Source organism: Ambystoma mexicanum, chromosome 9 (genome assembly GCF_040938575.1).
Source record: "Ambystoma mexicanum isolate Mex_15411 chromosome 9, UKY_AmexF1_1, whole genome shotgun sequence".
Lineage (NCBI taxonomy): Eukaryota > Metazoa > Chordata > Amphibia > Caudata > Ambystomatidae > Ambystoma > Ambystoma mexicanum.
In genome coordinates this window covers 325496569-325511755 of record NC_090931.1, presented here as the reverse complement: position 1 = coordinate 325511755, position 15187 = coordinate 325496569, and the positions used below count along the sequence as shown (strand labels likewise).

The 15187-nt window shown below is 43.4% G+C and overlaps 1 protein-coding gene across 1 annotated transcript in view; it reads left to right on the top strand.

The window, feature by feature from the left end:
* The window catches only part of MYBBP1A (MYB binding protein 1a), a 1153837-nt gene extending 1138852 nt beyond the window's left edge, over positions 1–14985 (top strand). Inside the window, exons 26-27 of the mRNA XM_069614733.1 lie at positions 4184–4308; positions 14445–14985. Coding sequence (XP_069470834.1) covers positions 4184–4308; positions 14445–14820 — 501 coding nt within the window. The 3' untranslated portion in view covers positions 14821–14985. The remainder of the gene's footprint in view (positions 1–4183; positions 4309–14444) is intronic.
* The last annotated feature ends 202 nt before the right edge of the window (positions 14986–15187 follow it).

Below are 15187 nucleotides of genomic sequence, written 5' to 3'. Positions count from 1 at the left end.
CTCAAGGGATTTCGCCCTCTTCACAGAGCTCAGAGCTATCATAACTATTGAAATAAAACCCCACTCCTGAAATGCATTTTTAATAAGCACATGCACTCCCTTTTTAGCCAACTTAACGCACACAAAATATTAGTAAAACATAACAATTCTTATCCATTAGCAACCTATTTGAATTCTCAGACATAAATATAGTTATCTGTCAAAAGTATCAACTACAGAATAAAGCCCCCCCCCCCCCACCCCGCCTATTTTTCAGTCACATTTAAGGCAAAGAATCCTGACAGCCAAGGTCTTTCTAGTAACACCAAATGAAAGCAATTACATTCTACCGTTCAACTGCATACATAAGTGTTTCAAGGTTCTCACGTCCACGCATTGCAGCTGAAACCCACACAGGCCCACCACTTAAGTGGGTATACAGTTGTGCATAAAGCACATTTATTGTACAATGGTCCGGGAAGCAGTTAGATGGTGTTGCAGGACCAAACTAACCGAAGTCTCAACAATACCACACCAGTTCACATCTTTTATACGATTTTGCAACAGTTAAAACACTTCCAAAATACTATATTGCAATCCACCCCCCCCCCAAACATGATTGGACACAACCGCAACCTTCTTCAAAAAAATCCCATCTTTTCTCAATTCCTACATTTTCATTGGGCAGGGTTATCTCAGTAATTATCTTCAGGTTATATTCCTAACACCACCTCTTATGAATCGTCAGTAGTAGGTCATGACAACCGTACATGGTTAAACATTGGTATTGAAAACATAATACATTACTAGTGATAACTGGCCTAAGCTGTTTGAACCCTAACTCTTAATTTGCACATGGCTCGTATAGACATTTCATGCAATGTGAGCAGGCTGAGTGAATGATTTCTCTTTGTGATGCCATCTCATTTCCCAGGTCACTGTTCTATTGAACTTTCCAATCTACAACGATCCCACTAGATCACACAATTGAAACTCCTAAACAGCTTTTGGCATTTTGCTTATCCCATGTTTTACTACTGACCAGCATAAATGATGAAACTCCCTTGGTCACGCTCTCAAACAGCAAGAGATTATATCTACAAGACTTATAAGACCATAAAACCAAGCCTATTTCTGCAGCTGCTAACAGCAAAAGGTTGAGATTACTCATTGACATGCCTTCTGCAGTATAAAAACCTGTTTAGAAGTCAAAGTGCATTTTGCAAGCAAGCCCTAACCACTGTTCTGATTCATTGTGAAAAGGACAAGTCTATTGAGATTTGTGAATTATCTGTGTATTTACATTGATGTGTTTGCATGTTTTTACATTTGGTGGATTCAAAACTTTCTTTCTGCATGTGTGCACGCTAATATGTATCAGTTCTGAACAAAAAGTAACCCATCCCATCCACAATTAAGTACACTTGATGCGTATGAAATTGCAACATCGCACTCAGTTCGCCACACCCCCAGTCATCACTATGGCCCGTGCAACATGAATCCCTTGTAATTAAGGCGACCCTTCCTGACCACCCAATAACTCTTCACGCTATATCACCAACATTCCAACCTCTAGCGGAGGCTGATATTTCTGTAGCCCTGGCTAGGGCTCATCCTACATCTTCTCCTGATGATTCCCTTCCTTCTTCCTTAATACTCCCGGTCTACTCCTTACTTTTACCTTCTCACTGCTCACCTTAATCTCTTTCTACTGCTATTGTTCCATCTTGTTTCAAGCATGCTTCTATACTTCCTGTCCTGAAAACCTATCCTTGATTCTTTTGCCCTCTAATTTTCATCCTATATCTCTCCTTCCTTTTCTTTCTAAGCTTCTAGAGCGCATTATTTATCTTAGTCTCATAATTTTAATGCACACTCTTTGCTGCCTTCTTTTCAGGCTGGATTGAGGTCCCGTCACTCCACGGAAACTGCCCTTCCGTTTGTCACTAATTCTCTTATACCTGCTCATTCAATCTAAACTTTCTTCTCTTCTTATCCTTCTTGATCTTTCAACCGCTTTTGATAAAGTCTATCAAACTATTTTTCTCGCTCGTCACTGGGTTTTTGGGATTTAGTGTTAAATTGGTTTCATTCCTATTTTACTGGGCATACTTTTTCTGTTTCTTATGATATGGCATTCATAACGCGCCGGTACACAAGTGTTTCTTGGGTTGGTCACTCTTCCTCTACTTGTCCTCTTTTGCATGGGGTTCACCAAGGTTCGGTTCTTGGTCCTCCTCTTTTTTCTCTTTATAACTCTTCTTTTGGTTCTTTTATTATCGTTTGGCTTTTCCTACCATCTATCTGCAGATGACTGACACATTTCCCCATCTTTTCCACCTTTTACTGATTCTATTCGTTCTTCTCTGCATATCTTCTTGCAATCCAATCCTAGATGTCTTAATATTTACATCTTAATCCCTCAAAGAGAGGTTCTGTATTTTCCTGCTTCGACTATCCCCTCTCTCGTCTTTCTTTTCCTCCTTGCTCTAAATATTCTCCTGCTGCCTGTAATCTGTGTCATTTATAACTTTTCATTATCTTTCTCTACTCATATTTTCTCCCCTTGCTCCTTCCGTTATCAACTTTTTAATATTCCATAAACGTATCGGTTTCTCACATTTTCTTCTGTTAAACTCCATATTTCTTCTTTAGTCTTTTCTCAATTGTTCTATTCTCTTCTTCTTGGTCTTACCACGTCTCATCTTGCCCCCCGGTTAACTCTATCTACCGATCCTCTATCCAGGTTTTTTGTTCTCTTGCTACTCTGCATTCTATTACTTCTGCTTTGCTCTCTTTGCAATGGTTCTCGTTTTAAAATTGTTTACTCTTCAATTTCCTGCATATTGTATTTAAGTGTCTTCATGGTCTTGCCCCCCATATCTTTCTTTTTTTATTTGTTTTTACTCTCCTGCTCGTTCTCTTCATTCTGAATCGATCTTCTTACTGTTCCTTGTGCCTCCAAATAATACTACTCCTTTGCTCTTTTGGCCCCAAATATGTGAACCCTCTTCATTTCTCTTTACGCTATAAATCTTCCTTTTCTCGTTTCAAAACTGATCTTCTCCTTACTCGGTAATCTGTTCACTTTTAACTATTTCCTCATGTAGTTTGTACTGATTGCTGCTTTGTTCAGCACTTGGGTGTTGAGTGCTATAGAAATTCACTAAAAATACAACCAAAAAAAACCTTTGCTGGCCATCTGTGGGTGCTTTCTGTTTGTGTAGTTTGAGATGCTTGGAGGTCTTAGAGGGGACTTGGTTTGTCAGGGGAAGGCAGGAGTAGGCCTTTCAAAGCTAAACCTGCACTCCTACGCCTAGTCATTTGCACACAGGTCCCATTTCCCTAGCTCCCAATGCCCGCTCTCTCGTACACTCTATCCCTCTGTCTCAGATGCATAGTACTCCATGTGGAACAAAACAAACATCTTCAAGTTGAACCTTTGCTCGTTGTGGGCAAGGCAAGGCGTTTGTCGGGCGCTTGTCAGATCAGGCAGAGGCCACCCTGCTAATTTCAGTCAAAGGACTACCTTGCTGTATCCCACAATGCGCACACACTTCTCACAGCCCAAAATAAACTGTCTCAGTCGCTACAAACAGCCACAACTCACCAGGTTTTTACGCTGTATCAGTGGGAATGGAGCACCCCAGTGAAACATTCAGGAATTGTGGCAAAACCATGAATTATTTGAGGGGACAAAGCATACGAGGCAGTAAGTGGTATCTGGTGGACCAGCATTTATGGAATAAAAAAACATCAATGTTTAAAAGCATTGGAAAATATATATTTTTTAAGTAAGTCTGGAAGCATAAATGATCTATAATTTATTGGACTCCAAAATATGAAAATGTAAAATGCTCAAGAGTACCAGGTCATCATTAAGTTGTTTCGACCTCAGCTCAGTGTGTACATTTGATTTTTTTTTGCTTCCACAAGATAATCAAGCGGTCCGTATTCACGGAAGATGTATTTGAGACAGGTTTAAAAAAAAACTACAAAAGGGGAGATTTTAAATCGGGACACACAGCATGGGTTTTGTAATTTCGCTATCACCCAAATGTAAATCACTAGGCCTTGTGCATTTTTTTAAAAAATTATAAGTGGCTTGTGTTAAGTTTGCAAAACATGTTCCTTGGGGCAATTTGCTTTACTAAGTATGCTTTACAAGTGTTCATACTAATTCGCTCTTTGATCCATTTCCCAGACACTAAAGGTTACCTTTGAAGATCTGCACCCAGTCCTAGAAGCGCTGAGCAAGCATGAAGGCTTTGGGAATTCAGTTCGCCTTGATGACACCTACTGGCATGTTATGAAACTTCTCGGATTCACGTAAGTTTGACTAGAATTCTCGCAGCCTCAGTGTTTGTTTACTTGTGTTCCTTTGCTTGTGTTGGCACCTTCCTCCAAAACATAGTATGAGGAAACTTTGCTTCAGAGCATTGCATAAAAGATGTGCAACGTGTTCCAATTAAAAGAGCAAACTCTTCTTTCGGGGCAGTCATTGCTTAAACTTCCTATACATTTAAAAAGGAAACTAAATGTGTAATTCCAGCTAATGAAAACTATAGTACTATGCCAACAATAGTTAACCCAAAAGTTAGTTTTTTTTATCAACAGTCGTATTTGCTGACCTAGAGACCTTTGTCAAAAGTAAGATATATGGTAAGTACAATAGGCTTTTTAAATGACACGAGTATATTATCATTTGGTTCAAAGTCAATAGTCCGAAGTAGAAGTTGAAACATTGCGTGCTGCATAAAAAAGTGACTGAGGCATTACCGACAAGTCATTGTGCCAACATTTCTGGATAAGTAAGAGAGCGGTCACAGAATTATATTCAAATGTCCATTGGGTTTATGAAAAAGAAATTATGAACGATTTGTTTAAAAGATTGCCATTTAGCAACGAATCCAGTGATATATTGTTGGTGCTTAAGCAGAAGTAAAAAAAAATACACTAAACATCACCCAAGTCGCTTAGGTGACTTTAACGTTCCCTCTCCAACTACTTCTCAGAAATCTGAACTTCAGCCTTTTCTTAGTGACCACGCTCTCCACTCTATCCATAACCTACTTACTCACAAACGGGGTAACTCTTTGGATCTCTTATTCATCGCCACCCCTCTCTCAGCCACTAATACTACTATCACACCATCCATATTTGATCACTCAATTGTTTCGACCACCATCTCCTTTCCACCTTCTGACCTTTCCTCACCACTTACTTCACCTACTACTAAAAGGAAATTAAATTTTCTGCCATTTCCCCCCCCTTTTTCTCTGACCTACAGTTCCCACTCGCCTCCTTCACACCCGATACCTCTTCCACCAACACAGCCTTCTCTAGCTTCCAATCCCTACTATAGGACTCATTCTCCTCCCACTGCTTACTTTCACCCCTAAATTTCAGCATCCTTAACCATGGGTCAGCCCATTCATACACTCTTTCCGCACAGACATGTCGGCTGCTGCTGCACAAATAGAGGCGTACCCACTCGCATCTCTACCTCTCTGCCCTGAACGCTCTCAAGTCCTCTATAGATAGTGAAAAGGGTATTCTTCGTTGACTCACTCCAACCATCCACCATGGATACTGGGCACCCGCAACTCCCTCCTCCTAAGTCTGTGACCATCAACTCCACTCTCACAGCTAATGACCTAGCTGAATACTTCGCTGCAAAGATTTCCAAAATTAGAGACTCTCTCCTGACCTTCCTCCATTTTACACGTTGCCTACTCTACCATCATAGACTGCCTCCATCTCCCACTTTAGTCACACTAATACTGACAGTGGTCTCTGTATTGATGAAGGCTAACCCCTCTTGTGCCTCATCAGACCCTCTTGCTCCTCAGCTAGTCAAGCCTATTGCCCCTATGGTGGCCTCTCACCTTGCTGAACTCTTCAATCTGTCCTTCGACTTTGCTTGCTTTCCCTGTGTTTTCAAAACAGCCACGGATATCCCTCTCCTAAAAAAGCAAGGCACCTACGGGCTAACTTTCACCCTGTCTCTCCTTACGCACTACTCAAGAGCTCGAAAGGGTTATGTTCAACCGTTTTACCAATTTTTAGACATCCACAACCTCCAAGACCCCTTACACGCAGGTTTCCGCTCCTGCCACTCCACGGAAACTGCTCTCATGAATGTGTCCAACTTCGTTGCATCTGCTAAGCATTCAAAAAACTATCCTGTATCCTAATACTTCTTGACCTGTCTGCTGCCTTTGACACTGTCGATCACTCTGATCTCCTTAATACTCCTTCTTAGGATTCGCAATCAAGCCCTTGCCTTTATTGAATCCTACCTTGCACCTTGCCAATTCGCTAGCTCTTGGAGCAACAACACCTCTCAACTCCTAACTGTTGATGTTCCACACGGTTCTGGTTTGGGTCTACTTCTCTTTACACTTCTGCTCTTGGGGCACTAATCTCCTCCTTTGGGTTCTCTTACCAACTCTTCGTGGACGGCATCCAAATCTTCATTTATTTTTCTCCTGAACTCTGCTCTGATCTCTCTATCAACATTTCAAACTGTCTCTCTGCCATTAAATGTTGGATGGCTTTGCACTCTCTCATTTTAAACTCTACCAAAACAGAGCTGCTCTTCTTCCCTGCAAAAGGCTCTCTGCGCATTTCTTCCTTTGCCTATCCAGCTCCCACCCGACACTCTCCCCTGCTCTTCTTCAGCTAGAAACCTTGGCATCATCTATGACCCCTCACACCTTCTCTACTTTCATCTCCAAAACTGGAACAGCAGCTCACCTCATCCTCCTAAATATTAGTAAAATCGGGCACATACTTCCTTTCAACACTGCCAAGCATCTTTTAGCCAATCTTGTCTTCTCTAAACTGGACTACTGTGCCAGCATCCTCTTTGGTCTCCCCAACTATGCGTTCTGTACTCTCGACAAGATAATTAACTTCGCTACCAGAACTCTTTGAACTCCCTCACTTCACACCTACTTCCGCGTACCGCACCAGGTTGGATGGCTGATGATGCAAAACAGGGCTAGATTTAAATGTAATCTCCTGGTTCACAAACTATCCACGGTAAAGCACCACTGTATTTATCCTCCTCTATCCAACTCTATAAACCTTCTCGTAATCTCTGCTCTACCTCCTCGACTACCCTTGTGGCTCCTTGCCCTTCCCGTGCTTCCTCTTGCTTGTGCTCTTTCTCTCTTCAAGCTCCACTTGCATGGAATTCTCTACCCCACACCCCCCGGAGATCCAAGAAGCAGTCCACGGATTTGTTCAAAACCAATCCAAAATTCTTCCTCGCCTCTGAGTTACCTACCTCGCATCTGCCTGCTTGCTAACATTTTTCCCTCGCCTCTAACCTGCCTCTGTCTCTCACTTCGGCTGCCTCCATTCTAGCACTTCACCTATCATGGTAACTTCCTGAGCACAGCTGGCCATACTGCCTACCTGCACTTAAAAATGTGCTATGTTGGTTGTTCTTAATCTGTGCATGTCCACTTATGTATTCTCCCCGGTGACTGTTCATTTACTCTCCTCCACAACCGGTTCCGAATGTCCCTCAAACTCACCCCATTGTAAGAAGCTCACTGCTTCACGTAAAACATGATTCATTATCTATTGTACATTCTTTTATGATCAAAAGAGCCTTGTTGCTCCTGCATATACATAAATTAATCAAATAAAAAATTTCAATAATCACTGCTGGACAAATGCAGGCATTAATTCATCTTTTATAACACACTTAATACCAGAGATCAGGACCGGCATTCAAACCGGAGTTTCTCTACTTTGTCTTGCTTCTCGGACTAAGGCGTTGCCCCTGAGCTATCTTCCCAGCCTGCATAACATTAGGTGTATTAATAAATTGAAGACGATTGGAGATTATATTTTATTTAAATATACCCAGTCATACTACCTTTGAAATAAGCAAATCTATTGAATGTGCTAAATTAGCAATTGGCACTAAATCGTATAGAATGTATGTTGAACTAATAATCGAGCACTAAATGTGCAGAATGCCCATACGGGATGCAGAAAAGATTGATCTTATTTGCGTAAATAGTCACACAAAGGAATGGAAACAGAAAACAAGGGGAAACAAAAATACATCCATTACACTGGATGTGATGGCATCTTTATTAGTGGAATTTCAGGAGTCCCTGGGGTTGGAAAACAATCTCTCCAATTTGGTTTCACTAGATGTACCCCGCATAAGGCTGTTCTTGTATTTGTATTTTTGTTTTATATAGCGCCTTAATCCAAGGCACTTTCAGTTAACAACAAGTAACGCATAAAACATGCAACAGTAGAAGCAAAGCTCAGGGTTGAGTATGGGGGGGGTTGCGTAACTAGTTACGTAGTGTTATTCTCTTCGGCCTGTAGATGATGGGTGGTGCAACTTTTCCATTGAGTTCATGTGGGGCCAAGAGTTACCACCCTAGCTTCCCAATTCCCTGCTGCCCATCAGGACAGGTTTTCCTCCTGCCACAAAGCTTGTGGCTTCCCCTTTTTGTCACCCTGGGCACTCTGTCTGGGTCTTACTTCTCCTCTCACTTTCTAGTCCTGCCTAAGGCCGACCTTGCCTGCTGGAACCTTTTAATGTTGTCTTGCTGCGGGATTCCTCTCCTCCCACGGGCTGCGGTCCCATCCCAGTGATATATCATCCTCCTCCTCCTCCTCCTCTGTACCACCTTCACAAAGCATGCTGCCTCCTCCTTTTTTCCCACTGATGCAACAATATCCTTCACTTTGGATGCTAGCACCTCCTCCCTCCTTCCTCATGCTACCACCTTCTTTTTCCTGATGTTATCAGGTCCTCATGTCCCTTATCTCCAGCTCTACATTAATGCTACTCATGTCACTCTTTAACTGCCTGCCACAAACTCCTCCAACAGCCCACAATGACTGATCTGGAGTTTATCTGGAGTTTATATAGGAAGGGGACCGTTCCCTCTGGGCTGGTCTTTGGGTGCAGGTCTGCGCATGCTCCTATAACTGGGGAGGGCTGGGATTGGTTGTTGCTTCTCAGGACACCTGTCCTAACTCTAGGTTTAGGGGGCTGGGCCAAGACTTCATCTTGCTTGTCTCCCATCTTCGATTTTACTTTTCTCTTCCTGAACATCTTATACATGCTGGAAAAACTCTTGGTAAGCCCTTCAAAAAAGTCTGAATGCGTAGAGAATGCAGGTTTGCATTTAAATGTCAACATTGTATGCTCAGAAAAGACTTGGTAAATTTGCTGATAAACTTGCCAATTGGCTACATTGTATCCCCGTAGGTAATCCTGTGGTTCTTAAACCACAAGATGGTGAAGCCAAAGGTTTTGAACAGTCCTTGCATTGAGCGCGGGTTTGCAGAGTTTTCACTGAGGCTTGAAAGTGACTGCTCTGCTACCATGGGTGGCATTGCAACAGTAGCAGGAAACATGTTACTAATATACTGTGAATGAAATTGACTCTGGTTAAAGAGAAGTATTTATATTTCCTCTCTACAGATTTGGTTCTACCTAGATGCTGCTTCAGGCTCCATTGGCTGGGAAGAGGAGTCCAGAGGAGAGGGTGCTGTGGCTGTCTCCTCGGTTTAGAATAAATCTTAACCTCCGGCATTGCTCTGGGCAACCCTCCAGACCATCGTTCTTCGCCTGCCAAGCCATTACAAAAGGGAAAAGACCATATGCAAATAAGGCTTGGTCCCACCCCCAAAGGGGTAGTCCAGCCCGAACTGCTAGGTCACATCGCTTCTGCACGAGACCACAAGCATCCCCAGACATGTTTCCGCCTTGTTGGGCATCATCAGTGAGGAGTAGCTTGGGTCTCTAGGCCCAGCAGGCACAGGATCCATGTCTGGGCATACCTGTCCCACTCGGGGTGACAACAGCAAAACAAGAGGTGATGGCTGGAAGGTTTAGAATAAATCTTAACCTCTGGCATTGCTCTGGACAACCCTCGAAACCATCGTTCTAAGCCAAGCCATTACAAAAGGGAAAAGACCATATGCAAATCAGAGTTGCTCCCACCCCCAAAGGGGTAGTCCAGCCCGAACTGCTAGGTTACATCCCTTCTGCATGAGACCACAACCATCCCCAGACATGTTTCCGCCTTGTTGGGCATCATCAGTGAGGAGTAGCTTGGGTCTCTAGGCCCAGCAGGCACAGGACCCACATCTGGGCACCTCCACCACAACAGGGACCAAGGGAGGGTGACATAGGGTTACTTCCCAAAAACTGATCCCCCACCTTGGCCCATCATCCACTGGCTCAGGAAGGCCAAATCCCCGAAGGCACACCCTGGTTAGTCCCCTAAGCCATGCAGAGAACCTAGACACGTCTCCCACGTTCCCCAAACCACCTTGTGGGTTGTTGATGGGATACCTCCGAAGGTAACCCCCATTTGTTTTAAGCGTTCTTGTTGGTGGATCATAGAAAGAGTTTAGAGCTGGAGGGCGAGGAATCAACTCCTTACCCTGTGATTGGTTTCCTTTGCACTGGACAACCATGTAATAGTGGCATGGTCGGTGAGCAGAGTACATTTTTCTCTCATTGAGATACTACTTGAGTGCCTTTTATAGGCAACAATGTAGCTACGCACTCCAACTAAATGGTGGCATACTTTTTCTTTTAGTTGGAGCATTCTACTGATAAACAGCATCAGCTGTTTGAGCGCATTCCTTGCTTGTGAAAGTATGGCTCATCGACAGACTCATGTGGCATCTGCTTGTGTGCTAAACGGTTCTGTGAAATTTGGCTTAATCAAGAGGGGTTGGTGACTTAGGGAGTGCTTGAACAGGTTAAAGTCTATTTCAGTACTTTTGGACCCGTCAATGTTGCTGAATTTTGATCCTTTGAGTTTGTTTGATTTTGCTTCTATACCGTCCTGTGCCAGGGTGCTTAACAAAAATGTATGGTACAACATAGTGAGATGACAAAGCAATAAACAGATAGAATGAGAAAAAAAAACAAAATAATACCAACGTAAGTGAGAAGGATTTGATGGTCCGTAGAAGATGGGGATCAAGCAACATAATTAACAATGCAAGACAAAAACCGGCCACCCCCAAACAAGTGTAACTAACAGTCGAGAGGGGCCAATTCTAAAAAGTTACAAAAATCCCCCCAAAAAACACATTCACAAGCCCTAGGAATGATTCAGATAGGTAAATGTGATCTACAAAGATGGAGTCCAGACTCGGGGTTAGAGCAGACAAACTGCTCTCCTGAGGGTTGAGTGTCCTATGGTGGAACAGCAAATGCTCCCAACGCAAACGGCTCAGAAGACACTGGAGGGCCCCAACAGCATCACAGAGCCAGCAAAACACAAGCGGAGCATGAGAGTCGTAAGAAACAAAACAGTCCAACTCTTAATAGCACTGCAGAAGCAGGGGGGGCTCACCTTCGCATCTCAACTGGGGGCAACCATATACTGCCACAGCTGCTGCAAGGTGAAGTTGCAGTGTCCTCACGCCCTGGTCTCTCATGGGGCTGCTCGCCCGTGCGGCCGCCACAGGTACTCAGGACAGCAGTGTATGAACAGCTACATGCACCTGGAACCTGCCAGCCAGCAATAGCCTCAGCAGCCTGTCTCACCATTGGTGTCTGGCAACTCCTTGACTGCCTTCTCCGCTGCTCGCACTGAGTTGATCTGTTAATGGCCCAGCTATGGTTTGAAACGTTGGTATAATTCATCAGTAATAACCAGCCGGGCTCAGAATAGCTAGCTGCTCCCTCGTGGTCTTGATAACTGAATTTTCTTTGTTGCCCTTTACCTTGGTGGCTTGAGAATGCATGGTTCCTTTCTACACATGAAAGCCTAGGTACTTCACAGATGACCTGGTGAAATGTCATTTAGTGGGGTTATCTCAGAGCTAAACCTTGCAGAGACTTCAGGCCACTTTATATTCAGGCCAACGGTTGATATAGCTCATGTCCTCCAAATATACCTCTGAGTAGGCCTGTTAGGCTGGATCATCACACCTCTCAGTCTCTGGAAGTTAGCGAGCATGTCATGGTGGATCAAGGACCCTGAAGGTGTCAACAGGATAAGCCAATAGCCTTTTGGGAGTTCAAGGCTGAGATTTACTTAGTGAGCCCAATTTACTTTATTAAGTGAATGCTTGCCATTGAGTAAGCATTGAAAGTCAAGGTCTTTGTCACCTTCTGGAGATTGATGTAAAACGTCGAACTGCCCTGAGGTTTAGACATTGGCCCTCCTAACATCACTAGTCGTCATTGTAGGGTTCCAGCATTTTCTTGTCTTTGTCCTCTACTGCCTTCTGGTATTCCCACAGAAAACTGTGAGCCGACTTTACTATCACCACCTGTTAAGCCGGTGTTCAGAAAACCACAAACTTTCAACCTTGTTTCAAGTGTGTGTCACTGGTATTTGCAGAGCATCTTACTTGCACTTGAAAGGGACTTCTCTGATAATGCAAGAGGGATTGCGAGCAATATCAGGACAAATATTGGTACCATGTATATGACATTTTCTCTGATTTAAAGGGACTTGTTTGTCCCCCCAATCCCCTCCCCAGGTTCTTTGGGTCTACCTAAAAAGTTTGTCTCCCTGAGTTGGGGTAGGATTCCTGAGCGGGGGCGTGGTGGGGAGGGTAATGTGACTGTTTTTTGCCATGTGAAAGGGACCAAGGGAGGCGGACCCCAGGAGGACCCCCTTCTGTTCATCGTGAATCATATTGAGAAAGGAGGTGCGACTTGGCCTCCTCTGTGACCAGTTCAGCTTCTGACCCAAATGTAGCAATGAGACTGCAACCATCAAAGTGGTGGGTGATGCGCAGTGAATCGGGGACACAGGGGACTTGTGCCTATTAGACCTCGCTGCTAACATCAACACAGTTGACCACCTAACACTTCTCCCCCCCCCCCCTCCCTCCTTCTCGCAAACAGGATGGGTTACTCTGGAATCGTTCTAAAATCGAATTATTCGACATTCACTAGGCTGTACAGATGGGCACATTCAGAGCCAACCAATTCCCAGTCACATCCAATTCCCCAAGGTTCATCCTCTCCCCAACTTCAGCCTATACAGGGAACCCTTGGGAAGTTCCCTAAATGTCTCTACATAGCCATCCATCACTACGCCGACAACGCTCCTCTGTACCTTAAAGTACCTCTCCAACACTGCAGTGGCTTCACTGGCTCCCCCTCCATACAGGATTGTATACAAAGCAGTCTTGAACGGAACATCAACATACTTTGCGGCTAAACTCCAAACCTCCTAGAAGCTTTTGCACCTCACCAAGCAAAACTATCAAAGTAGTGGAGTCTAAAAGAAGACACACAAGCATTCCTCCTGCCATGCCCAGACCATCTCTGACTCCATCCCAGCAGAGGCTTGAAATGCATCCACATCCTCCAGTTCCGAAACACACTAAACACTTTCAACAATACCTGCTAGATTAATGCAAATCCCTCTCCTTCCACCAATACTACTGCAGTACTGTATACAATTCTAAGCCACTGCTTGCTCTGTTATAAAGCGCTCAGCTGCTCTTTATGTAAGTTTGTGCTATAAGAAATAAAACAAAATAAACCATTATGACTTGTATGATTTTATTTTGTGAGGCATTCATGTTTCATTTTGCCTTAGTCTGCAATGTATTCATTAAAATGCCAAGCGGCTAGTACTCCATGAACTTGACATTCTTTTGGGATCTAGTGGGATGCTAAATGGTCATGCGCTATTTTAATCATTACTGTCTATTTCTCAAACCAAAGGCCCTGTCTTAGATTTATGGGTGCTTCACAAACATTTTCATTGGGCTAAAATACCTAATTGAAAATATTTCTGTGGTCATCATTCTCTATTGATCAATGGACTCTTGTGACCTCGTATTGTGACTAAGACTATTGCACAATGTGTTGATCTTGAGAACGTTGTCCCATTTATTTGCATATGAGGAAAGTAGTGAAAAGCTGAAAGCCTGCCCACTCCACGCTGTGAGGACAAATGCAACTATTTTTGACTCCCGAGAGCAGGTACAACTTACACACAAGTGTCCAATTCATAATTCTTAGCACAGTGGCCTTATATCTAATGCATAGGAAAATGAAAGCTTGATAAATAAAAACGTCATTTTTGACTTTCAGCTTATGGCAAAATATGATTAAATCTAGTCTCTCCTCCCTCTCTGACCCTCACCATTATTGGGTCTTGTGCTTTTTCATTACCACGTCAAGGAGGGGATATGTGGAGTCAGGGTTGATAATACAAAGGATCCATCACAAGGTGCCATTATTGTTCACCCCTGCTGAAGATATGAATCTTTTTTCACTGCTTCCTGTGCTTTGACTGCCTCACATTAAAAGTAATGAGATCCATGGGGATGTGGATTTGGATATGGGTGTGGTCAGTGGCGTATGTTCAGTGACCACCTGCCCCAATGACTGCATCTAGGACACAGGGGCATATTTATTGGTGGGGATTCTGATCTCCTGGACTTACTTGTGACATTTGATTTGTTTCCTCTCTTTATAGGAGGCCCAAGAAAGAAAAAGTCAAGGCACAGGCCCCAAACAATCCAGCTGTTGAATTAGCCCAGAAGAAAAAGAAAGGGTATTTGCCAGAAACAAAGAAACGCAAGAACCGTAAGAAGGTGGTTTCTGAAGGACAGAATGGGACTTTGAGCAAAGAGTCAAGCAAGGGGGGCGAACAGCAGGAGGCAACAAAGAAAAAAAAGAAGAACCGGAAGAGGAAAGTAAGTCAAGGTGGGCAAGAGATCGCAGCTGAGCAAAGCCCCTCTTCCAAGAAGGGAAAGCTTCAATCAGGGAGTAACAGCAACAGCGCAGAGACTGCAAAAACTGACAAATCCAAGAAGAAAAAGAAATCAAAAACAGTGCAAGCAACAGAATGAATACATGGACACTACTTACTTGTTTGACCCAGAATATGCAAGATTTTAGCAGCATTTGTACAGCACTATGTCTGAAAGAATTATATATTTTTCTTACTGTTGAGTTTCTTTGCTATCGTCTCACCATTTTAATAAACCAGCGTGGGATTGTCCACGTTAATCCTGGTCTGACTCTGCCATTGTTTTTTAAGAAGGATGAAAGTGGAAATATGCCAGAGTCTGGACTGTGCAACTTTTTTACACAAATGGTCAATGTTTTCGAGTGACTTGTAAAATACACTCTGGTTTCCAAATGCAATTTGAACTTCCCTTGTTTGTGTGTAGTCATTGCCTCTTTAAACAAACGTTTGCAAAAACAAGTACTGGC